At 32.2% G+C, this 25779-nt stretch overlaps 4 protein-coding genes across 4 annotated transcripts in view; 2 read left to right on the top strand and 2 right to left on the bottom strand.

The window, feature by feature from the left end:
- Window positions 1-1491: 1491 nt before the first annotated feature.
- Window positions 1492-11280, bottom strand: LOC105621800 (nucleolar pre-ribosomal-associated protein 1). Its single transcript, XM_012203252.1, has 9 exons — window positions 10859-11280; window positions 9870-10461; window positions 9253-9546; window positions 5844-9171; window positions 5515-5642; window positions 5100-5309; window positions 4423-4649; window positions 2396-2792; window positions 1492-1770 (listed from the first exon to the last, which is right to left on the bottom strand). The coding sequence occupies exons 1-9, from the start codon at window positions 11278-11280 to the stop codon at window positions 1492-1494; spliced, it is 5877 nt and encodes a 1958-aa protein (XP_012058642.1).
- A 535-nt stretch (window positions 11281-11815) lies between these two features.
- LOC105621801 (protein virilizer) lies at window positions 11816-17602 on the top strand. The gene is made up of 5 exons (XM_012203253.1): window positions 11816-11869; window positions 12367-12479; window positions 12587-12953; window positions 13396-17017; window positions 17186-17602. Exons 1-5 carry the CDS (start codon window positions 11816-11818, stop codon window positions 17476-17478), a joined length of 4449 nt encoding a protein of 1482 aa, XP_012058643.1. The 3' UTR covers window positions 17479-17602.
- On the bottom strand, window positions 17603-21838 carry LOC105621799 (pentatricopeptide repeat-containing protein 1, mitochondrial). The gene is made up of 4 exons (XM_012203250.1): window positions 21748-21838; window positions 19790-21015; window positions 18225-18536; window positions 17603-17698 (listed from the first exon to the last, which is right to left on the bottom strand). The coding sequence occupies exons 1-4, from the start codon at window positions 21836-21838 to the stop codon at window positions 17603-17605; spliced, it is 1725 nt and encodes a 574-aa protein (XP_012058640.1).
- Window positions 21839-25279: 3441 nt separating this feature from the next.
- LOC105621845 (histone deacetylase 6) overlaps window positions 25280-25779 on the top strand; it is a 10386-nt gene continuing 9886 nt past the window's right edge. Inside the window, 1 exon segment of the mRNA XM_012203285.1 lies at window positions 25280-25372. Within this exon segment, the coding sequence (XP_012058675.1) occupies window positions 25280-25372 (93 nt within the window).

The following is a 25779-nucleotide window of genomic DNA, read 5'->3' as shown; positions in this document are numbered from 1 at the left end:
CCTACTACTACTACCTCCTCTACCTACCGGTACGACGTACTTAACTTTTAATTTTAATTAACGTAATAATACTATAGTATAATAAAGTAAATATATATATATATATATATATATATATATATATATATATATATATTACGAATAACAAGCGATGATTAAAATTTATTGGAGGCAACTCAGGATCATGATCTTAACAATTATATATAGGTAATATTATCTAAATGTATTATTAAAAAAAATAATACATTTAAGTAACTACTATTACTATTGTTATATTTATCTATATATTCATATATTCAGCCCTTCGTTCCTGCTTAATAAAGTTATCTTACTTTAGATTTGAAAATTTCTGGTCACTTTAGATGTAAACGAAAAATTGATGCCTATACGAGGCTATGCTAGAAAATATACTTCACATTATGAAATAGATAAATATAGAAGAATCAAGGATTATTCGGAAAACACGAGGAAAATTGGTTTTCAATCAAGATATGGATTATGTCATTTAGCATTGAAAACAAAACTTGCTCAAAACTGTATGAAAGAACTCAAAAAGAACTGTATCTCAAAAAAGATGTATATAACTTTTCAGAAGTTAAAAGACTTGAGGAAAATTTTAAGTATCCCTTATCTTTCATAAGAGAATGGAAGAATGAAAAGTTTAACTCATGTCTAATGAAAATTGTAAATGTAATATTAATATTGAGATATTTCAAAAACAAGGAAATGGATAAGGAAGCGGATGTTTGTATATTTAATTTTTATCCGATAATTAAATAGAATCTAAAACGTATGAGATGAAAAAAAACGAATTACGTTTTAAAAGATGAGATTAAGAAAATTAAATTAAAAAGAAAATTACAATTCAAACTGCTAACATTTTATCGATAGATTAATAGCAAATTCGATCAGATTCCTACTCTAGATCTATATCTATATCTCAATCTGTGTATGCATTAAGCTCAGGATCGATAGTTTACTGATATACTATACAATAGCAATTTGAAAATAGAAATTGAACAAGTTTTGTACGCGCAGCAGATCAGCAGAAGAAACTGAGGATTTGCAGATCTGCCAATCTGGCAAAGCATATCAGCAAGTTTTGTCTTATTTTTGGCAATAGTTTGTACCGACATTGTCAGATATTATAGATTGTGTGAAATTTGTTACCTCTTTGTCATCAGAAATTGATAGCATACTTTGCTCAAAATTTGTTTTTGCAAACTTAACTATCTGGATAATTAACAAGAAAGTGTTATAATAGTTATTTATTTATTTATAAATAAATTATTTTATAAATATTTTATAATAAATTATATAATATTTATAATAAATTTATTTTATAAATATTTTATAAATATTTTATAAATAAATCACGTTTAGAAGCCTAATTTAACTACCATCTGGACTTCCTACTTTCTATTTGCATACCAAATCTTATGTATATATATTTTTTTATTTTAAGAACAATTTTATTGTAAAAAAATACAATCACATGGGACAAATTTTATGTCTATTCTTTAAATACATTTGCAATAATAAAAGGATGTTAAATAACAGAGATTTGTAATGACTTATATTTTGTACCGAATTATCTAAGGTATTTAACAGATTCTCAATTATGGTAATAATAACTTTAATTTCCGCTTCACAAATATCCGAATGATTAACAATCTCGTGCAGCCAAGGAAGTATGCCATATCCTCTTGCAAGGAATAAGGATGCTTTGGGAATTTTAGTAGTAGAGGCGATGATTTCCAAAATTAGTTTCTAAAAAAAAGTTTATATCAATATTTAAATAAATAATACGAACATTTTATAATAAACTTTATAATGAAGAAATATCTTCTTCTCAGATCAAATCCACTTAAGAAAGCCCCTATGTTACTTTGACTTTAAGAGACAATTTTTAAGTCTTGCTTAAAGTCAAAGTAACGTTAGTGCAACCTAATACACATAAATTAATTGATTAAAAATCAAGATTGTTGCTTAATATTCAAATTTTTAATTCAAATTTTTAATTCATTATAATCGAATCTTTTTATTGTTAATTCAGCCAAATAAATTCCTTATTCTTAGTCTTTCCTCATAATCTTTCATTATCTTGTATTAATGAATTATTGACAATTAAGATAATGATTACGATAAGATAATGATTTTCTTTTTTAAATTGCTTTCTCGTAATTATCAAGTATATTATCTATTACATAATCTTGTAGCTAATATAAAATAAAAGTAGAGAAAGTATTAAGCACAAGGGAAACGTTAAGAATATAAAATTTAGAGAATTAAAAAATGAGAAAATATTATATATAAGAATAAGAATATTAAAAATAAGGATGTTAAGAATATAAATTTTCAATTATATGTCATATCAAATGAAAGATTAACTCACCTTGGTCTTGGCATCCGACAATACGCAAGTGTGAAAATCAAGAAGAATTTTGAACAACATGCATTTCAGAGCCACGTTTACATCGTTATCTCCCTTCATACCATCTCGGATGTTCTCCAAAATCCAATATCGATGCGCATTATGCTCCACATGCGAGCTATGCAACAACTGTAGCAGTTCCGGTATAGTATTTAGGTCCAGAGCGGTTTTGGCCATTAAAAAGGTGTGCAACGGCGAATAAAGAGGATGCAGAGGTTGAGTGGCAATTAACGAGGCTCTAGCTAAGAAGGTAGTCATCAGACAACTCAAGCGGATATCCTTCAATTGGCATTTTAAGGAAAAAACTCCATTTCGCAAAGCATCAATTAGACGCATCCATAATAACTTTTCTTTAGATCTGGTAAATAAGGAAATTGATTTTTTAAATTAATCATTTTAATTCTCGCCAGAATTTATTAAGAAAAGTTTGCTTCTAATCTATGTGGTAATCAATGGAAAAAAAATCGGCACTTTTAATATAAAATTTTAGTCCAATTAATATGAAAAAAAGACGAAATTTCTAATTCAAGATCGATTTTAGCAAGTGTTTAAATGGGTCGTCACTCTCCTCAAATTATCATGTTCACCCAGAATAAGATTTAATTGGAATTTTGAATTTAACTAAGATTATAAAACGTTTTTAAGGACAAAAAAAATTTTTTTACAAATTCTAAAGTATATCACCTAATGGTTTTGACATTCTCAAATGAAATGCTTCAACTGAAATACTTCATGACGATGCAAAAAATTATTTATTAGAAAATGAAATGAGTACATAATACAAAAGATATGATTTAATTAATTGAAATAAATTACATTATGTTAGCATTATTATATTAGTATTATGTAGTATTTTTTTATTATACATTTATTTTATTTTCTAATAATTTTTATTTTTTAAGTTATTTTTTAATTTTATTATACTTTTAAAAGCTCTGTATATATAAGAAATCCCAGGAAAATTCTAACTAGAAATGAGTAACATAATACAAAAAAAAAGATTAATTAATTAATTGAAATAAATTATATAATATGTAATTTATTTCAATTAATTAAATTATATTTTTTGTATTATGTACTCATTTCATTTTCTAATAAAAAGTTTTTTTATTGTAAAATTGAAGCATTCGATTTGAAGATGTCCAAACCATAAAGCGATATATTTTAGCACTTGTAAAAAAAATTTTTCTATTCAAAATATTTTATAATATAATTATAATATAATTATAATATATATAATTATAATATAATTATAATATATAATTATAATATAATTATAATATAATTTATAATATAATTATAAATTAAATGCAACTTTTAAAAGGACCTCTGTAGGAGGTCCCGGGAAAATTTCAACTGAATCTTGTTCTAGATGACCTACAATTTAGGGGAATAATGACCCATTTGAATCTTGCTAAAATCGATCTTAAACTCGAAATTTGAATTCATTTTTCACATTAATTAATTTCACATTAATCGGGCTGTATTTTTTAAGGCGTACATCGTAGAGTTAAATGAATTATTGCATCGTGTTCAGCAACCAAAAACATACAGTACTACATTTAAAATCAGGATTAAACCATTTTTTGCATCAAATCAAACATGTATTAATGAAAATCGAAACTTTGATTTAAAAATCGTCCACTAATCTTAAACTAAATCTTAAATATTTTTTTATAAAAATTTAGGATTTTTTTGGAAGATTTTGAATCTTCCATGAAATGGAAGATTTTGAGCTGAGAGGCTGATTAAAAAAAATTTTTTTTCCTTATAAGTCTAATATATATACTCAAAGATAATATATATATAATCAAAAATAATTAAATAAACTAAATTTAAAATTTAATATTAAATTAAGTAATTAAATTACTAACAAATAAATTAAATTATGACAAATAATAAAGTTCTATATTCTAGAAGACCTATTATTTACCACAATGTATGTATTGATTTCATTTTCTTGTGTAATTATTAAAATTGCTACTTACTTGGATGCTTCCAAATGAAAGTAATATCTAGAGATAATGGTATATGCTGTCATCCGAATATCGTTCGAATCACTGCAACATGCAGCAAGTACTAACGCCAATGCACCACTCTGGCTCACTTTATAACACGCAACGATATTATTTTCTGCTAATAAAGTACACAGTAATGGCAGATAAAATGCTGGATCGTACACATTACTATTTTTATGTATATATAATTTATTACTCTGAAAAAAGGCAATAGAGAGAGAATAGAATTTTTCTCCAAAGATAAAATAAAAATCTTATAAAGAAAAAAAATCTTCCATAAAATATATGATTCTATTCATTTTATCACTTAAATTTATATTTAATTAATAATTTGGATTTAACAAATAATAATTATATATCGATAGGATTCTATTATGTGATTAAGACGGTCTATTATTAACTTGTTACTAGAGGGAGAATATTTAACAAAATTAAAAAGCGAGAAAAATTGTACTTTAAAATATACCACTAAATTAATTTTGCAACTTGACTTTAAAATATATAGCAATTCATTTGTGTGCTTGTAGTTTCCATAAATATTTAAAATTAATTTATTTAAAAAAAAAGATTATACAGTAGAGGATATTTCAGACTGTAAAATTTAAAATTTTGAGATCAGTCTTGTAACAAATATTTAGGTCACTTACTTTCATAGTTCTGTGTATAGGATAATTTTTTATAGTTTCATTGACAATATCCTTATTGAACAAGTTAAAGACTTCGAAAGTGGAAGGTTGTCTCCACAGTGCAGTATCCGTCTCTCCCTTTACACTGTAACGTGTTGCTGCGGCGCTCCCCCACAAATATGGCCAGTACTGTTGAAGCTTAACATTATGAGTTTCATAATACTGGAGAATCTGAAAAAAATTAAAACTATCTAATATCTTTTAAGCGCAATAATCCCGAAATTTGAATTCATTTTTCACATTAATTAATTTCACATTAATCGGGCTGTATTTTTTAAGGCGTATATCGTAGAGTTAAATGAATTATTGCATCGTGTTCAGCAACATACAGTACTACATTTAAAATCAGGATTAAACCATATATCGCGATTCTTACCTGCAAAATACGCTGATCTACGTGGCAAAGCGTAGCGTTGTAAGCTGCGAGATAAAGAGGTACGTGCGAAATAGTCATTACAGAACGATTCTTTCGAGTAAGTATTCTTAATAATTCGACCAGATCGCCTATAGTTATAAAATATTTAAATAAAGATTAAACTTGTCTATAGTAATGGTATATTATTCTTACAAGATGTTATATAATATTTTATTATGAAGGCTGATTTTGGGATTACAAACTGCAGTAAAATATATACTTTTTAACAAATAAATATAGCTTTCTATTATATTCCTGCCAAATAATACACATTGTGCAAATAAACTCACTTTTAATAAAGGATGACCCAAGCATAATATTAACAAACTCTGAATGGGACATTGTCATTTCAAACAATGTCTTCGCATATTCATTATCAATATTATCTCCATAAGTAATGTCACATAAATTGCTCAGAGTTTTCAATATATTGGATTGAGTCGCCTCGTCTTTAGCATCTTTTAGACCTAACTTTAAGGAAAATCTGGTAAACTGCGGCCACGAGTAACTCTTGCTCAATGAACTGAAGATGAAGTTATTTTCCATTTCTTTCAAACGAATCACTACATCGTTTAGCTTCCCGCATAAGATTTTGATCTTCTGTAGATTTTTTGATTCCTTTTTTAATGTCAATGTCATTATATGCAGCAATACCCTTATTAGATCCATCAAAGGTTTCTTTTTAGTCGTTACTAAATTTTCGTATCTCTTATATACACTTTCTAGCAATTGCACGAAACAAATGGACACCATATCCAACTTATCGCCGTTCTGAGAAACGGTGTTGCAGATTCTCTCACACAGAGCAAGATCGAAAGTGCTTTCGATGAGGTAGACAATTGCTGCTGCATTTTCTTCGATCCAAGGAACGGGATTTCGTGACTCGGTTATATACGCGGCAATGTCGCTGCCGTAACGCTCATAAAGACTTTGAAGAAACTTTTCATTCCATTTGTATTTTAAACTGCTGCCCAGTATGGGAAACACAACGTCTCCTTGCTTCACATTTTCTATCTTGAGAAAGTATTTCATCAACGATGAGATCAGCCTAGTATTTTTGGTGATCAAGGTAGTTATCAGCTGGACCGTAGACGCGGTAATACTTTTTGTTAGCAATTGTGCAAAAATGTTGGTACTGATACCGGAAATATTGTGTGAAAAAGTGGACAAGTATCTTGCCAGTGCTTTCTCCCATCCATCTATGTGATTTGTTTTACTAGACTTTAAATAAATCAAATGCAAGCTAAACTTTTCTACAAACTGCTCGTTCAACGTATCACGCAATCTTGATTCTTTATTGCAATACATGTCCAGCAATACCGGAACGATGTATCCAAATACGGACAAGTTTTGCTTGTCGCTCGAAATAAAAGTGCTCTTTTCCAACTTCATCAAAGCGAACAACAAGCTCGCGATGTCTTTCGATTCAAGCTGCAATATCTTCAATAATTCAATAGCAATATCATAATTATTAGTGCAAGCTTCCAAAGGATTCTTCTCAATAATATTCTCCAATTGCGTGAGGAATTTACTTCTAAACGCAAAGAAAATATTACAGATCTCTGCATTATGTTTCTCACACAAATGCAAAATAGACTCGCAGATCTTTAGAATAGTTTCAACGATCATATATTCCACCGAATTTTTCGAAGTTTCTCCACAAAATGGCGAGAAATAATGCAGCAAAATAGGATGAGTGAAGATATATCTCGCGTTTTCTTCAAGTATCACTGCATTTTCTTGATTCAATTCAATAGATTGTGGTATGTTTAACAAAAACACAAGCACAAGCTTGCAATTTTCATTTTGGGCCTGCCGTAAAATTTTCGACTGCGCTAGCTGTGCTAAATAAAACACTGTCATCTTCAACAAAGTCTTAACATCGTACAAAGATAAAGAATGCTTAATAGTGACTTCTTTGTCGCCATATTTAAAACAATACGTCGAATGACCATCATTAAATAGTTTAGAAAATTCAGTTACGTCCATCTTGGAATCTGCCAGCAACATATTACTCAGTTTATACAATAAGCTTAAAGATGATAATTTGTTTTTCAAGGAAATTGGTTGTTTACTGTTTGACCAATTCTGCAAGTATTTATAAATTGGCAAGTTGGTCAAATCTGTTGCCATGTAAGCCAGCAGATCAGGCACAACTTGATAGTGCAGAGTATGAACCATCACATAAGATAAATAAGCCAAGATTGTGGCACAATTTTTCTCATTCATCTTTTGCAGTGCACAGCATAAAAGTGGTGAGACTGCCGTGCAAGCCTGCATTCTACAAGGATTTTCTTTATCAAAATTGTTAAAGAGAGTATGAATTGCCTCATCAGTTTCATCGGAATTAGTAAATTCATTTGTTAAAGATGATATTGATGTAGATAAGAATTTCTGAGGATGATTTTTATTAGAAGGAAAGTTCTTTGGATTTGCCTTATCAAGTAATCGATTAATTACATCCTCTATCTCCTTTGTATCAAAGTTAGTCACTTGGTCGTTCTTTTGTGTTATATATTTAGATTTAATAGTATCTTTCGAATTTTCTTGATTAAATTTAAAACTGTTATCGATTATATCAACTTTTCGTTCATCAAAACTAAATTGTCCGTTGATTAAAGACGATGTTATTGTAGAAAATTCTTCTTGGCAGGGACTGGTGATTTTGTTGGTTTTATCAAACAATTCGTTAATTATATCCTCCGTTTTTGTAACGTTGAAATTAGCTATTTGATCGTTTATCGCTCCTTCTGCTTGTGTTATAATATTTACATACTTGTCAATGTGTTTAACGGCGCTTTTCAAAACAGACATAAACCACTGCGTCAATTGCTCGTTCTCTTCAGAATCCGCAACCACTGAAAAGCCATTGATCCAAATATCCAGCTGATCTTCACAAGTTTCGAACAAATCTGTTGTATGTAGCAGCGTCCTAATAGCATTGTAACTGTCCGGTGATGAATCTTTTTGACGGATCAGAGATATCAAGAAGACAAGAGCTTCTTTAAAAGCTTTTTCTTTAGGAGCAAAAATAGAAGAGTCCAAAGCAAGTAGAAATTGTATTGTCTTGACTTTCATGTGATTTACTTTCTCCATCTTAATAGTTCCTTCTTCTTGGAGATTATTTAAACTCGATAGCAAAAAATTCGATTGTAAATTTGTTGAAATATCCAATAATTCTGGACATATATCCTGATATGAATGAAGAACACTCAAAATAGTATCAAGATGATCCACCAATTCTGGACTCTGAATACTTTCCGCGTTTTCCGAAGCTTTTATGTCTTTTTCAAAAGTTCGGTTCCACATTCGTAATATAATTTCCAAAGAAGGGACAATTCTCAAAATAAAATGAGTTATTTGATTTTGAATTATAGATGTTTTATAGAACTCCTGTGTAGCCAAAGAAATGGCTTTCAGCTGGTTAGTCATTGTTAGGAGAAGAGATAATGCCTCGTGTCTAACAGAAAGACTGTCATGATTTAATCCTGGTAAGATAGCGACTTTTACAATCGTGCTTGGAACTGTCAGAGAAAGTAATGCATTTATCAAATTGTTTGCCTTCATTTCCACAGAGCAAGTTTTGATACTATTAACCGGATTGATTGATTTCACTATCTGCAAAAAAATTTTATAAGCTAAAGATGACTGAAAAGTACGCACAACAATAATTATCGCATAAACCTATAGGCATCTCACCTTCCCTATAAATTTAAGAAGACAAATCCATTTGGATGAAACTCGAGGTTCAAGAAATGACTCAATCACATTATATTGCGAACGAATTAGATCCGGGCAGGCACTCAGTATCCTAACAATCAAATTTGATGGCTTTTCATGTTCCCAAGGTTTCTCCAAGTTCTGAAGAACTGTATGTATCAGCTGATTGTGCTTATTTCGTGAACTACCCAATGTTCGGTCATGGAAAATAATTCCATAACGATGCGACGTTAACAAAGTGACTAAGAATTCATGTACTATGTCACTAATAACCTAAATTATAATCGGGAAAAATAAACAAAAAGCTCGATAATTATGAATTATATTATTGTAAAAAATTATTAAAAATTTATTATTTTCCGCAATATTGTTCCTCAATCGAGAAATATGCTTTGTTATGCTTTTACCAAAATTATTGTAATAAATTAATTTTAAAGAAAATTTTATATTTCTTAATATCAAATACGTCTATTATTAAGCAATATTCTTGCTAATAAAAAATACTACATTGCAATTAAACTAATTCTTGATTGACAATGTCTATATTGTAAATAATATCACAATTTATAATAATTCATAATAAGATTGAGAATTACCTCCTTGTCTGCTAGAAAATTTTCACTGTCATCACAACTGTGAGTTTTGTTTTTAGGCCAATTGTTGGGACCTTTCCAATTGTACAATGATATCAGATTCAATACAATAGATGTGGAAAATACATGTAACTTTGTCGTTTTACTAACACCAATATTCTCCAGCACGTACGTCTTTACAGTGGTCAGAACTAAGGTGACAATGTCTTTTGAATCGTACAGCAGTTCTGAGAAGATGCAACAAAGCAAATTGCGCTTATCCAAGAGTGTTCTGATCACTAGCGCGTTCCCTTCCACGAGAAAAGCAAGAACAAAATGAATGAAACATGTTCTGACACTTTGAGAATCCATGGGTTTGATTTGCTGTACCAGATTTTCTAATGTTTGTTGTTGCAACGATAGATGGATAAGCAGCTCTCTGGACAAACTGCTATCTAGAGATGCTATTGCCGCTAGTAGCTTCAATATTACTTTACGCTGCTTGGCATTGCTCTGAATGGAAAGCATAGAATACACGATAGACATGTATGAATTTAGTAAGTGACGACAAGCTTCTATTGCACTATTTCGGTATTGAGGACATTCCGTCAAAATCCTACAAATAAAATATACTTCAATGAAATACTTTTTGTGTTTAAATGAATATAGATTTCAATATAGATTAATTTTAACTTCAGTTGAACTTATTCTTCATCTTCTTCTAATTCTTAGAACTGAAAAAAAATGAAAAATGAATTAAACTGAAATTAAAGTTATGGTAAATGTGATCGCTCGTACTACATTGGATTAATGCACATTAAAGGTTGCTTTATGTAAAATACTTAAATGCAATGATAATATCAATTTTAACAATAAAATAATACATTTATATTATTAGATATAATATGATATATCATTATTAAATATTTAATCCTTTTGAGAACTTTTGTATTTATATATTTAAGAGTTAAATATACAGATTTCCATGCATGTTGTCTCGGCTAGACGTATACCTCATTAGTAAAATATAGGTTGTAGAAAAGACAGTGGTAGCAATAGAAGTACTTTTCTTATCAGAAGACTCTAACAGCCTTAAAATTTCGAAAACACTGCCACCAGCGTGCAGATACTCTGCTGCCAGATTTTTTTCTTTGTTCTCCTTGCATATTGTCACGAACTTCCTTAGAGCGGCTAAGTTATTAGAAGAAGAAAAAAGCGTTCTGAAAGATTGTCCGTTAAATATATCCTGCTGGTCATCGCAAACAACGTCTTTCATGTCATTTTTATCAGAATCATTGTTTTGTCGTTTTACATCATATTCAATTACTTCCTCGATAGAGCTATTGATTTTCGCCTTTTTCGTTGAAGTTTCAGTCTCCTTTTTTGAGGTCCGCTTACGTGCTTTTTTTGACTTATCATCAGTCGTATCATCCATTCTTGGGTATGTTGGATATATTTATCCACACACGTGTTCCGTGGACGCCGCCATACTTTCTGGGCTCTAATCAGAGAACACACCAATAATCGACTCCGTGCAGTATAGTTGCGTTCAGCGCGGACTCAACGCCGGTTGTAGCTCATTGTAACCAATTACAATAAGATAGTTAAACAGGACGCTCCCTAGCTGTAAAGTACGCAAATAGTTGTTTTCAGAACGCAAATAATATTGTCTGATGCTCACTGATGCCATCTGATGTTGTCATTTCGGAATGTATAATTGCAATTGTATTGTATAATATTTATTATACAACAAACACATATTAATACATATTACAAAATACGAAAGAAAACGTTTGTCATACAGAATGTACTACTTTTGACGTGTATATAATCAAATAAAAGAGAGTTCAGAGTAATAGTACAAGATTAACGGATAAAATGGAAAATAGAATAAAAGTACTGTTTATTATCAAAAGTTAATATTTAAGGTATTATGTTATTCAAGAATATTTACTTAGTGGTAGTGAGACATGGATAACATCGAATTGTTGTTCTTCGATACGTTTTCCCACGATATTTCAGAGGTTTGTTTACATGCATTTAATAACGATTAATTAAACCTGAGGGAAAGTTATTTATTAGCAATTTTGTTAAAATTTACATCAGTGATACATCGAAATTTTAATACACTTTATTGTATTATGCACATATTTAGAAGATTACATTTTTGAGGTTATAATTGTTATAACCGGAAATATTTAACTGTCCCTTCTATTATCAAATTATGTTAAGATTATAATTATTATAGAAAAGTATATTTATCATCAATTTGTTATATTATTTTTATATGCATTGCAAATAAAAAATGTCAGTAAATTCTTAAAAAAGTTTATCTCTTTTTTAAGACTGTTTATTTTTTTTTAGACTGTTAAATTTGAATGTAAACAATGTTTAAAACTTTGCTTACACACAAGATTTTATAAAAATCCCTTATTCTACATATAATCCCAATTTTCTTTTTCTTTTAATTTTTATGATACATTTGGATGACATGATGTTCATATAGAAATTATGCTTTTAGGAATTGAATTTGGACTTAGTGCAATTTCCCAAACCCGTTTATATTAGTGAAGTAAGAATCATTCCATTAGGTGCCAGAGTACAGGCAGATTTTCCAGGAGGAGTGCGACTTGGGTAATCAATCTTTACTCTTAGCATTAAAAATAGCAGTTTTTTCTCAAATCATTAATCAATATTAACATTTGAACTTTTGAGAAATACAAGAGACTTCATTCTTTTAGAGCAACCAATCCTTCACAATTCGAGATCGAGTTTTTCGTGAATGATCTCAGCAAACCTGGGGCTTCCACTTTCGAGTTTTTAGGTGGTTTAGAATATAAACAGAATATCCATATCCAATTGGAATGCGAACGAAAACAGATACCAACGGATGGGTTGGTACTGAGAGGATGGTATACCACTATTACGCTTGCAGTGTACGGTACTCTGACCAAATCACTGAACAATCCCCAAGAGGTCATTAGTTCGGCTGCTGGCTCTACTGCTTGCGTTAGCTCCATAGAAGAAAATCCTGAAAATGCTGTGCAAATTCCTTCTGAACAGCAACCTGAATGGTATTACGAGAATCAACATCAAACAAATTTATCGGTAAGAAAATCTAACATGTCATTTTTTTTTAATCCAAATAAAGTATGTAAAGGATGTTTAGAAAATGAAATGTTGCATATTTTATGTTTTTATTTCAATATTTGTAATTCAATATATTTGATCTTAATAGCGTATTAATTTGAATACACAATAAGTAAAAATATAAAATGATAGAATCTGGGTCTTTAACGCTTTAAATAATTCAATGTGAATTATATCTATGTATATCACATAGGCTTTTATATTCTTGTTATGTATTCACATTACGGTCTTAAATCATTTATTCATATTAATTTGATAGTTATAGGGTAATTACAGTTAAATGCTAATTGCCTAATGCTAATTTTTTTATTCATTTTTCTATTAATAGCGGCGATATCCTCTTCATATTTTTTTAATGATCCAATTTTCACTCGAGTTTGAACACATAATTACATTGCAGCAAGAAACATGCGTGACAGCAACTCCATCACCACAACCAATCCAAGTAGTGGAACCGTCCAGGACGACCACGTCTGACACGGGAAAAACAGAATCGAGACAATGGGAAGAAGAGACGTCCAACGCAGGCGAAAAACCATCAAAAAGACCTTTGTCTCCACCTACCGAGTCCCTGATCTCTCTAAGTCCGGAGTCCATCTCCGCCGAAGAAGAAGAAGCAGAGCAACAGGAAGCTGGCGAACCAGAAACTGGTGAGCCCTTCGAGCCGATATTATCAGACGAGGACATAATGACTGATGATGTTCCATCTACTGCCGAATTCGAGTGTGAAGCATCACAAATGGATGAAATCTACGCAATGGTGCCACCTGATTTGTTAAGTCTAGAAAAGCTGGGAGACTTGGAGGATACTCATGTGAACCATGAAGCCTTATTGAAGATTAGAGAGAGCCTACAATCCCTCTCCAAATCGGTCTCACATTTCCACAATGCATCCGGTCAAGAAAAAGAAACCTTCGTTCATAACTGCGAGACTTTGTGTGCCATACTAAGTCCATTTGACTCCGACATAAACGATATCAATGATTTGACTGATATTGTCAATGCTGGCTTAGATATGGAACTCGCTAGGGCGCAACCGCAACCAGCATACAAAGTACGACACGTGAAAGTGGGAGTTCGCTTAGCAGAGGCTCTCTGTCGATTATCGAAAGGTCCAGAAATTCTGTTGAAAGTTCAAGCCCCATATAAATTACTGTCCCTTTGTATGCGCGAAAACGTGGCGTTACCAGTGAAACTTTCCGCTCTAAGAGCCCTCGATGCTGCATTGATCAGCCCGATAATCGTACAGGAATTTCTAAGGAACAACTTGTACAGAAATGCACTAACGATGCTAGACACAGCTAAGCTAGCTAGGCTTAAATATGCCCTTAGTTCGCTCTTCCGTAAAGTCCATGTGTATGAATATCTAGAAGAGATCAAGAATTTCGACGAATTCGGTTTAACAGAGCTGATGAATGCTTACGTGTACGCCCCAACGTTGATGGCGCAGCCTAAACGCCAATTGCCAGCTGGTGCCCAGATGGAATTCGAACGAGAACATACTCGCAACCCCCGTGCTCATCTGGTAGCTTATTTCGAATATCATAAACTGGCCCATCATCTTTTACTGGCATTATCTTCCCCTAATTGCAATTTGCAAATGATTAAATTAATCCGCCGCTTCCTCTTGCATCTCTCCAATACTAAGGAAGGTCTCTTCTACTTATTGAAAGAAATCGAAGGAGTTCAACTGATATTAAAAGCTCTGAGGTATGAGCTACCAGGTGCTGGGCGCATCCTAGCGTGGCGTCTCCAAGTTGCACAGTGCCTGATTCGTCTGAAACAGACTTCCGACTGGATGATCTTGAAGAGACTGCATTCCTTTCTCATTTTTCCAGACGGTTTGCGTGCCATTCTTACAGTTTTGTCCCTGGGCGATTTCTTAGATATTCTGATTCCTTTCTTATCAGATTCTAATCTCTGCGAGTTCGCCGCCGAGGTGATCTCTGCGGTTGTCCGTTACTCCGACAGGGTAGAGATCTTCCAGAACCGTGCGGAATTAATACTGGACAAAGCTCGCGAGCATGTCATCCTCAGGGATGTGATATCATATCTGACAATCGCGGCACAAACTTCTCATTGGGATTACTGCGACGTCTCCCTTTTGGTGACGATTATCAGGAAAAGCGCCGAGAAGGCTGCATCGCTCCCAGGCCAGCTAATCACTGCCTGTAGAATCCTGCATTATCTTATCTTCCCATCAAATAATGACGTTGACCCTTTAGAACCGTACATTGAACTCAAATACAGAAATGCTTTGACTCAATTATTCGCCGCTGACGGTCTCACCGCTCTGGTTGCCGTAATGGCAAACGTGTCTGAATTCTATGAACAACCGTTTCTTCATCGTGCTGCTCTAACTGGTCGCAGAGGCATGGCGTTAATCGCTTTGTTGCTTCCTTGCGTGAAGCTGACCAGAGCATTGCTCGAGAGACTCGTCAAGTGCATGGCAACAGACTTTAAGGATCTTACAGCCGTCGTTCCGCTGCTCGGAGTCTATTCCTTGATCGAAGCCATCCCATCTAATCTAATGGTACAGATTCTGTCCGAAGAAATCGTGGGGACGCTTCTAGTCTTTACGCAAGCTGTCGATTCCGACGGTTCTGGCAACGTGGCAAAATCGTTATGGACTCAGATGCTAGGTGAGGTTCTGAAGATGATTTCCTTCCGTCCTTGCAACTTCGTGCCAGGTTTAAAGCTGCTAACTCGCCTATTACCGTCTGTCTTAACACCGAAAGAGACCATCATTGAAGACGCAACAAGAATTCTGGGTCTAAGAAAGCTCTGGTCAGCACATCTTCAAGCTCAGGCCACGAATCTCACTGAAACTCTTCGGTTACTCTGCACGAGTTGGAATGGAAACGTCTTACTTCTTTTATCGACAGTATGCAAGCAATTAAGCGACCTGGCAGCACCGACAGCTCTTTTGGTTGGGAGATGTCTTTTAGATGGTATTCTAGCAGCCACTCCTTTAGAGAATAATGTTCCTATTCTCGCTCTAATCAATGATCTAGCTAGGCATGCACCTATGAAGGCTACTTTGCTAACATTGACCAGTCCAGCGTCCAGAGCGCAAGTAAAATCCGATCAAAAATATCCGCCGGTTATCGAGATGATGTGCTCCACTTTGAAAAGTAGCAGCGACGTCAACGTACAATATGAGATTCTCAGTATCTTCGAAACTCTATGCAACTGCAATCTCAGTCTAGTACAAGAGGATAACGAACCTTTGGAAAAGAAATTGACGCACTCGGTGCCCAGCAAGGAACCTCTTTTATCTATACTCGCGGTTCTAATCGATATCCTGGCGATCAGCACAAAATTCCAATTAGATGTGATAGAAAATACGTTGACCATTCTCTTGTCCCTCAGTAATCACAATTATGGTCTGTACCATGTAAAGAGCTGCCTGGAGAACAATCCCGGCGCCTTGCGCACGCTACTGGATCACGTATTGAGCTTGGAAAACCCCGAAACAAACTCCACTGTAGAATTGACCATAACTTTTTTGGAGAACCTAATCGCTTCCGAGTCGGAAGCGAGGACCTTGCATCTGCGCGCGCAGCAATTGGCATTCTTGATCTCTTGGGAAAAGACAGATCATCCCTTAGAAAAATTGAAGCGCGCGGAAGAGCTGAAGGAAATTTTGAAAGCCGCCGAAGAGAAAGAAGAGAAAGAACCTATCCCGGAGATGCTAGAGCCTCTGCTACCCACCCCGGAAGCATTATTGAACCAGTTCTCGCAAAGGTGTCTTTGTACAACTAATAGCCCAATTCGGCCCAAAAAATTTTCTTTCACAACCAATCAAGCACAAACTGAAGATACAGTAGACTTGTTGGCACTCTCCACTGAATTACTACCCGCTGACTTCAATCTATTAGCGGAGGCGCAAAACTTGTGTTCTAAAATACCTCCTGATGATACCACTCAACCTCTGCAATCAAAACCTCAGGATGAAGAACAGGAAAGTAGTAGAGCGGAAAAACAGATTTCTCCAATGGCAAAGTCGAAACAGCCATTTGGTAAGATTATTAAGGATTTATTAGACGGTCTTTAATTCTTCATATCGAAAAATATTAAGAAATCCAAAAGAAAAAGTGAACAATTTTTGATCAATCTCACCTATTTTTTTATATTCAATTATGTAGTGTGTTCGACGATTCATGATTTTTTTAATGATAATTTTTTAGTAACACCAGTACGAGGTCGGACACAGTTCACCAATTCTCTACGAGGTGGTCCAGTAGGTGGAGGAGTAGGTAGAGGATCCGATCCCTTTCGATCGAGGCCGCCCAACACTTCTAGGCCACCGTCTCTTCACGTGGATGAGTTTGTAGCGCTGGAAACCTGCGGAGCTCAGCCAACCGGTCCTACCGGATATAATAAACTCAACATCCGCGGAACATGCCCATCGCGTGCTATTAGCAGCAGTACCAGGAGTCGACCTTGGACACAAGAAATTCGTCCCACGTATCTCCGCTGATTTATTACTGTCTTTCGTTTCGTATATATGTATATTTACAAAATAGTAATTATGCCAATAACAATATATAATTTTTTCTTGAAAGGCTGTATTTTGCAGAAATAATATTTCATTTTGTAATGAATTATTCTTTTATCAATTTTTGCCATTTGGGATATTGCTTTTTGAATTTTTCAATATTGTCCTCCAAACACTTCAATTTTCGATATCTGTACTTGCTCTGGAAAAAATATTTTATACATTTAATATAAATAATAAAGAGCATAAACAGCCACAACGATAGATAATATATGATTTTCGTTTAAACAATTATCGTTGTGATTGTATGCTCCCTATTATTTATATTTTGTATTTTTGAGCCTTTAAACTTTTTAAATTTTATATATTTATATCAAATTTTTGAGTGTATAATGTATTCTATAAATTAAATTAGACCGCGCTATGAATAAATCAAATAAAGAAAGAACTAAATAGATTGAAGTAAATTTTACACGTAAATACATTTTCCAATTACGTAAACTGCACGCCGATTTAACTGTCGGATTTAAAACATAATCATAAACTAAAGCTGAAATAATATCACAAATTAAATCAATTTAATTATTTAATCATTAATTTAATAATGATGCTAATAAGAATTGTAAAATATTGCAAAGAAATGTATATATTTTTTTAATTGATCAAGAGTTAAGCACGTAAAAAAAGATTAATACTAACAATAATTGTGACAAATTTCATTAACGTACCGTCGCTTTCAGTTTCTTAATTTTCGGTAATTCTTCTGAAAATTTCTTTACGATTTCGATGGTCTGCGCAGTAGGTCTCGTTCTATTCTCCGTCATATATCTCATCATAAACAACAAATATCCAAAGTTTTTTTTATGGCAAGCCGTATCGACGAGAGTACCTATGATTACAGAATTGGGTTTATAGCCAAAAACTTCTATTCCTTCCAGAAATTCTTGGGCCTGCATAAGTTCTTGACAACCAAGTGCCAAAACTCCGAATGTCATTATGTTTGGAGAAAGTCCCTTCTTTTCCGCTATGCTTATCACCTCCTAAGTTATTAAATCGCATCAATATGACATTCGAATAATAAAAATTCGAATAATAAAAATATAATAGTAAATTTGGTTACTTGCAATATGCTCGATTATTACATACTAAAAGCTGTACATGAAATTCGCAAAGTTAAATATGAAAACATATATATATTTTAAACAATTAAATTCCTAATGATTCGCGTTATTTATCAGAATATACAGACAAAATAATATGAACACTTGGGAAATACATCATCATATATTTCATTCCTTGTTTTATTAATAAGTAGCAAGTTATCAACGGAATATTTAAATTCTTTTAGTAGAACTTTTTTCATTTGAACAATAAGAATTTTTACTGAACTGTACATTTGAAAATTCAATAATAAGAAATAGAAATGGCCGTACGATCAAAAAGCTAGATCTTCAATGCTCAAATAATTCAATCTGAAAATTATTATATGTACTTGTATATATGTATATCATATTTGTAGTAATTCGATTTTTTCATTTGCTTATATAAATAATATTGAAGGAAAAAATTTTTTTCTCATTGTATTGTCCAAAATTGCCCTCTGTTCTCAAGAATTTTTCTTTAATCTTTTCTGGCCAATACAATTATCTAATTTAAATATCATTTATAATTGTCAAGAGAGAACAGAATAAAAAACCAATTTCTTCAATATCTTTTAAGCAATTAGAAGATGTTCTATTGGAGATGAATGGTACAGTATTACACTACAGCAGTTATACTATTCAAGCCATGTGTAATTCTCCTTCAACAAAGGTACCCAAGATTAGAAATACTTTCTTTGTAAAGTGGTTGTGAACGATAAAAGAACGAATGAATTTAACTAAAAATTAAGTTACAATAATTACTTAAATGTAATAAACATGTACATTAAATTTATGAAATTTAATGTTCTTTTTCATAAAATTTTATAAAAAGTACTTTAGATTTCATAAATTTTTATGAAAAATACATTAAATTTAATGTAATGTCATGAAATTAAATCCAAATTGTGTAACTTCAAAGTATATTAAATTTCATGAAATTTTTAACAGTGTAGAATTTATATTAAAGATAAATGGCAGACCAACTTCTCATTAATAAAACAAATAATATATTTCTCAGGTGTTGACATTATTTTGTCTATCCCTATGTATCATTTCATTATCAAAATAGATTATATTATGTCATTGCATTTAAATACTTTAGTATAGTGATCCAGTGTAATGCAAGTAATCGCATTTATCATAACACTTACTTTCGCAGCTTTGTAATCGAATCTTATGCTGCGCCTTTTAATGAGCATATTGAAAAAGTCAATGTCCAGTTTAATATTTTTCTCCTCTGCAGTTTTGATGAGTATATTCTCAGCGGATATCGTGTTTGGAATTAAATCCAGGAGTAACGTAATAGTTTTGATATTAGGTATAATACCGTCATTGGACATTCGATTTAGAAATCCTTCTACACCACCGAATAAAATCAGACGATTCCTGATCAACACGTCATTCAAGTTTACCGATTTCTGTACAGTTACGTCGGTATCGCGTTGCATAATGTTCTGTTCTTTTTCCATTGATAAAAGTGTGCTCAACGTAGGCGGAGAGGCCAACAAATCTGGCTTCTCGCCTTCCAATACCGAAATCCTAGTCTGATCGAATCCCGAGAGAAGAACATCGTCGGACTTTAAATTTCCCAAATTCGTGTCCCTGATCGCTCGCAGGAGAAGATTATAAGTAATCAAAGACGGTTTGATATTTTTCATGCGCATTAAATGCCACACAATTAAAGCGTGTCGCATGCCAGCCTTCTTATCAGAAATTGCCCCATGGAACAGAGAGTTGTAAGTGATCTCTCCGATGGGAATACGTCTGTCTCTCATCTCGTCCACCAGTTGAAAGGCCTTAACGATCTGACCGTGCCAACTGTACGCCTTTACCATGACATTATAATGCGCATCGTTCAGCAGAAACTGCCACTCATAAAGTGATTTTCGCAGCCTGTTGAGATGCTTCAGAGCTACTTCGCTGTTATCAGATAAAGCACACGCGTTAAACAGACTAGTGTAGGTCGCCGCGTTCGGCTGTAATCCATACTTCTTTGCCTTATTATACAGACTGAAGCATTGCTTTATGTCACCTTGTTTGGCTAACCCATACAATAAGAGATTGTACAAATACATTGTGGGTTTGTCTCGGTTCTCTTTCATCAAGTCGAGAACCTGCAAAGCAGAATTCAAATCGTTCTTAGATATATGTGACTTGATCATTTTAGCGTACTGGCCCAAGCTGGGTTTCAGTCGACGTGGAACGTGCGCTTCTGTATCTTGAAATTTCTCCTCTTTCTGCTCGCGCTCGTTCATTGGAATTCGCTCAAATTTCCTGCCTGAGATGTCTCCGAAGACATTGGCGCTCCTCGGGAGTTTTTCCATGCAAAAATTGCTGACCAAGATCTGCAATTTATGCTGCAATTGCTCATTCTTGGCTGCACAATAAATATATTAAATTTGTTTTTGTATAATAATTTAACAATATATAATATAAATGTTTGTTAGTATTAAATTCTTTACAATATATTGATAAAAAAATTCGTAGAAACATATCTCAAAGTTAACAACTTTTTCAGTAGGACTTTTCAAAATTCTTTCTGAATTTTAAAAGTGAATTTAAAGGACAAACATTTTATATAAATGGAAATATTCGAATTAAAAAGAAAACTCGTCATTATTTAAATATCAAAGTACTGAAATAAATTATTACAAAATATAAAATTATAAAGAGCGAGCAATTAATCTGCTAGATCGATTAATCAATCAATAATTAAATTAAAATTACACATAACTTCACTTTTTTTTCATGTTATATTTTTAATTATAATATATTTTTTAAAATAATGTCACAAGTTTTCAAAATTCGAACAGTGTCACTTTGCTATACATTTATGTAAATTTCGTCATTTATCAAAATTGTGACACTTTTTCATGTAGGCACAATATGTAGCAAATGTTGACAAATGTATGGTTTTTCTACAAAATTTTTATTAGAATCGATTTCCATTCATTATCTAAAAAATGCCAACTTTTTTTTATTTACTTTTTTTATTACTTTTCCATCACAGCGATAAAAAGTAAAATTTTACTTTCTAAAACCAAGTAAAAAAAAAGACACTTAAATGCGGTAAAATACGGAATGCTCATTTGTTCATTTTCACACGTACATTGTTTTGATGTGATCAAGTGATTGAACTCATTGACATAACCTACGATGTTTTTGAGTTTGATTGATGCGCGAAATTTTTGATAAAACATTTCACATAAATGGAAATATTTGTATTAAAAAGAAAACTCGTCTTTATTTAATAAACATCAATTTTTAAAATACTGGAACGAAATGTATTGAATTTTAAGCGAGATAAAATTATATACATGACCACAATGTGGCAATTGATGGCAACAGAAATAACCTGACCTGAGAATGATTATCTCGATTTTTTCTAGGTTTGTACCAAACCTCGTAAGATAATGTTCATAATTTTACGAATCTTTTCCATTTGCTATTGCATTAATTAGACAAGAACGAATACTTTCAGCTGAAAATCAATGTACAAGTACACACTAGAATCTATATTAATTAAATAATATTTAAAATGTTATTGGAAATAAATACAAACAAAGCTAATTATATATACTTCATACGTGGCATTAAATTGTAGCCTACAAATTTTATGCATTCCATAATGAAATTTTTTTCTCAGAATTATTTTAAATTTTTGATTAATTTTATAACTTTTTAAAAAAATGTCTCAGATTTTGAACACTTAATTTTCAAAAATAATGAGAAAATCAAATCAATATCATTTTTTGAAATTTTCTTCATAATTAATTCTGAATTAATATTTAAGATTTTTTAAGATTTTAATTCTATTTATTATTTTTGATGAAATCTTATGAAATCTGAATAAGTTTAAATTAAATTTTTTTTTCCAGAAATTATATAAATTAAGGTCCATATTTAGAACGCACTTTTATCTCTAAAATATAGTATTTATAGTATACGTAACGTAAATTATAGCACGTTAATGCGCTAACATCGTTGTAAGCGTATTCAAAATACAGATCTAATGCCCGATATATTTTTAGTCAAGCCTTGTACTTAAGGCTTCCTTAAATTTATCTTTAGATCTTGCTCAGCAAGCAATGAAATAATTCGTAGAGTATCTAAAGATAAATTTAAGGAAGGAAAATTAAATATAAGGCCTGATTATGAATACGAGTATTTTAATATAATTCCTTATTCCTTCTATTGTGACTGTATCTTAATGCTCGTATCCATAGTCAGACCTTAAGACATAAGACATCCTTAAATTTATCTTTAGATGCTCAGTAGCCAATGAAATAATTCGTAGAGTATCTGAAGATAAATTTAAGAAAGCCTTAAATATAAGGCCTGACTATGAATACAAGCAGTATTCCCCTGGAGTAAGTCTTCCCCTGAAGCACGTTTAGGTGCGTTCATGTGGCAAGACGCTATTCGCGCTATTTAGCGCTATAAACTGTTCGCGCAGCTGCAGATAGCGTTAAAGGTTTAAATACAATAGATACAGACAACAGAGAATAATAAGCCGTCTAATCACAGCTCTGGTATGTAAATTCGATATTATATCCCAGAGTTCTGATTGGACAGCTCGTTATTCCCTGTTCGTTGTGCCTATTGTGTTTAAGCCTTGACACGATCATGACATCACTAATGATAGCGTGTTATGTCACAACTATGCACTATCAACGCTATTTCTTCCAAGGTAGTGTATTGGTAGCGTTAGCGTTTAAGCTGGAAATACAAAAGCACAAGCAATAGGAACAGGGAATAAAAGATTTCAACCTATCAGAAAGCATCCGTTTCATTATTCATAGTTTCTGATAAGTTAAAATCTATTATTCCTGTTCCTATTGCCTGTGCTTTTTATTATGTTTCCAGATCTTTTATAGATCCGTGAACGACCCTAGCGTAGCGTTGGTAGCGTTTAAATTCGTCAAACAACAAAGTTAGGTTAATGTTTAAGGGGATTCTGTTCTCGAGTTCTCAAACTTTTCTCTTTTAGAACTTCGTAAAGTAACGTATGTACGTAATGTGTGAATTTCAAATTTTATCAAAATGAATGCAATCTCAATTTTAATCTCTGCTGATGGCTCGCCACTAGGCTGGAGTGATTCTTGCTTGTGTATCATTAATTTTTCAAAGTTTCTGCAAAGTGCAACTTGTATATTTGATTTCATTATAAATGTGAAAGTCAAAGGTATCTTGTTACTGGCAATTTTTAATTTCCGTGTACGGAAAAAAAATTACTATTGCGGCAGGGTATTCCGCTGGAAATTTTCCGTTCAGGAAAAAAAATCTGGGTATTGGTAAGGTGAGGTAAACTTTGGGTGCACCCCAGAGTGAGACGTCTAAATGAAGTTTCTGAACGCCTTGGGTGATACAATTGGGTGACTGATAAACATCGGTGAAGATTGAGAAATTGCATGAAAGTAAGATTAATTGCTGTTACAATCACGAAAAAGAGATCGTATTTGTTCTAGAAATCAATTGTATATTAAATGTAGTGACCTAAAAACCTTTCAATAATTATGTAACTTAACCTTAGTTTCATCAGGCACACGATTTTATAGTGCAAAATGCGCATTGCGCATGCGGAGCGACTTTTATCCGACTGAAAAGTAGATTGACGATAGAGTGATCTTAGAGTGATCTAAATCGTTTCTGAACGCTTTTGAAAGCGGATAAATTATATCTGAAGTTTCTGAACGTCTGAGGCGCCACTAGAGCACTCCAGACATACCTAGGCATAATTTCTGAAAGCTTCCCTGCAGATGCAGCATCCCTTAGGATCCTTACTAGATGTAGATATACTTCTTCTGAAATCAACAACGGATGCTCAAGGGTTCTTCCTAATTAATTTACTTAGTGTAACTATTAATTTTTTGATCTAGTTTCTACATTGTTTACTTCGGCAATCATAGAGATTGCAATTGAGATTGCATTTGTTATTTATTACGAGAAAGTAAAAAATTTACGTTACAAATACTTTACAAAATCTTAAAAATTTTAATTATAGGAAAAAGTTTGGTTGGTTGAACAGAATCTCCTACATTAACTTCGACGAATATATCTCTGGTTAAACACTACCAACGCTACGTTCATAGAGCTTGCAATAACGCTCTCGCGCTATTGGCTCCAAGAACAGCATTGGTAGCGTTTGCGTCCATAGTTGTAACATTGCAGCAATATTGCAAAGATTTTGCAGCGATATTGCTGCAAATTCTGTGCTGTATGAGTTAGAATATTCAAAAATTTACTATATATGAAAAATTCTAAAAAAATTAAGATGTAATCTAAAAAATTGTTCTAATTTGTATAAAAAGTCAGAGACAAATTTTTATCAGTGACAAATTATAATAATAAATAGTTATTATTGTTGTCCTCGATGAAAATTTTTATAATTACATGTATTAAATCATTATAATATATATTACTGTATTCATTATACGTTAGTATTTTTGTGACTGTATATATTTTCTCTCTCTCTCTCTCTCTCTCTCTTTCTTTTCTATCTCTTTCTCTTTCGTTTAATTTACATATTTGTCCTATTTTAAGCTAGGTTCCAAACTTTCTCAGAGAAGACATTTTGGAACATAGTTAGTAGGTATGTATATAACATACATACACACATATATAGTAGTTAAAGTGTAAATATGAACAGACTTGCATTTGCAGTTATAACCATCTTGACGTCGGCCACACATGCCGCTGTCAGAATCAGAAATAAATACAAAAGTATAACAGATGTAAATAAGAAAAATAGCAAAAGGATAAATCAACGCGAATGGATCTAAAGCGTTTTGTTTTTTAATTATTTTAACTCAATTTCGGGAAGAGAAAGTCAAATCAAATATGTAATTCGTATTGGCCGATGAGTCAACGTTTGTCTAAAAATGTATTGTTTCGACATCCATTAATTATAATTCCTCTCAATTCGGGCAAATGGTAAGTATTATTATTACTATCAGCAATTTCTGCATGTTCGTTTTTATCACTATCTTATCGCTGGCTTTCAAAAACAAAGAGATAACACATTTCGAGGAGAGATATACCTATATATATATATATATATATATATATATATATATATATATATATATATATATATATATATATATATATATATATATATATATATATATATATATATATA

The sequence above is a fragment of the Atta cephalotes genome (genome assembly GCF_000143395.1).
Source record: "Atta cephalotes unplaced genomic scaffold scaffold00037, whole genome shotgun sequence".
NCBI classification, from domain to species: Eukaryota; Metazoa; Arthropoda; class Insecta; order Hymenoptera; family Formicidae; genus Atta; species Atta cephalotes.
Note: the sequence above shows the minus strand (reverse complement) of the source record. Positions and strands in the feature narration are given on the sequence as shown.

What these genes read in the sequence shown, in the direction of transcription:
- LOC105621801 (XM_012203253.1), top strand. Translation starts at nt 11,816, where the DNA reads ATGGATAACATCGAATTGTTGTTCTTCGATACGTTTTCCCACGATATT. An exon ending in TTTCCCACGATATTTCAGAG is followed by an intron (nt 11,870 to 12,366) that starts GTTTGTTTACAT and finishes TTATGCTTTTAG; the next exon opens with GAATTGAATTTGGACTTAGT. An exon ending in CCAGGAGGAGTGCGACTTGG is followed by an intron (nt 12,480 to 12,586) that starts GTAATCAATCTT and finishes TCATTCTTTTAG; the next exon opens with AGCAACCAATCCTTCACAAT.
- LOC105621800 (XM_012203252.1), bottom strand. Translation starts at nt 11,280, where the DNA reads ATGGATGATACGACTGATGATAAGTCAAAAAAAGCACGTAAGCGGACC. An exon ending in TAGATCAGCGTATTTTGCAG is followed by an intron (nt 5,310 to 5,514) that starts GTAAGAATCGCG and finishes AATTTTTTTCAG; the next exon opens with ATTCTCCAGTATTATGAAAC. An exon ending in TGTCGGATGCCAAGACCAAG is followed by an intron (nt 1,771 to 2,395) that starts GTGAGTTAATCT and finishes ACTTTTTTTTAG; the next exon opens with AAACTAATTTTGGAAATCAT.
- LOC105621799 (XM_012203250.1), bottom strand. Translation starts at nt 21,838, where the DNA reads ATGTTTTATCAAAAATTTCGCGCATCAATCAAACTCAAAAACATCGTA. An exon ending in CTTGATCACATCAAAACAAT is followed by an intron (nt 21,016 to 21,747) that starts GTACGTGTGAAA and finishes TTTATTGTGCAG; the next exon opens with CCAAGAATGAGCAATTGCAG. An exon ending in TCGATTACAAAGCTGCGAAA is followed by an intron (nt 18,537 to 19,789) that starts GTAAGTGTTATG and finishes TTAATAACTTAG; the next exon opens with GAGGTGATAAGCATAGCGGA.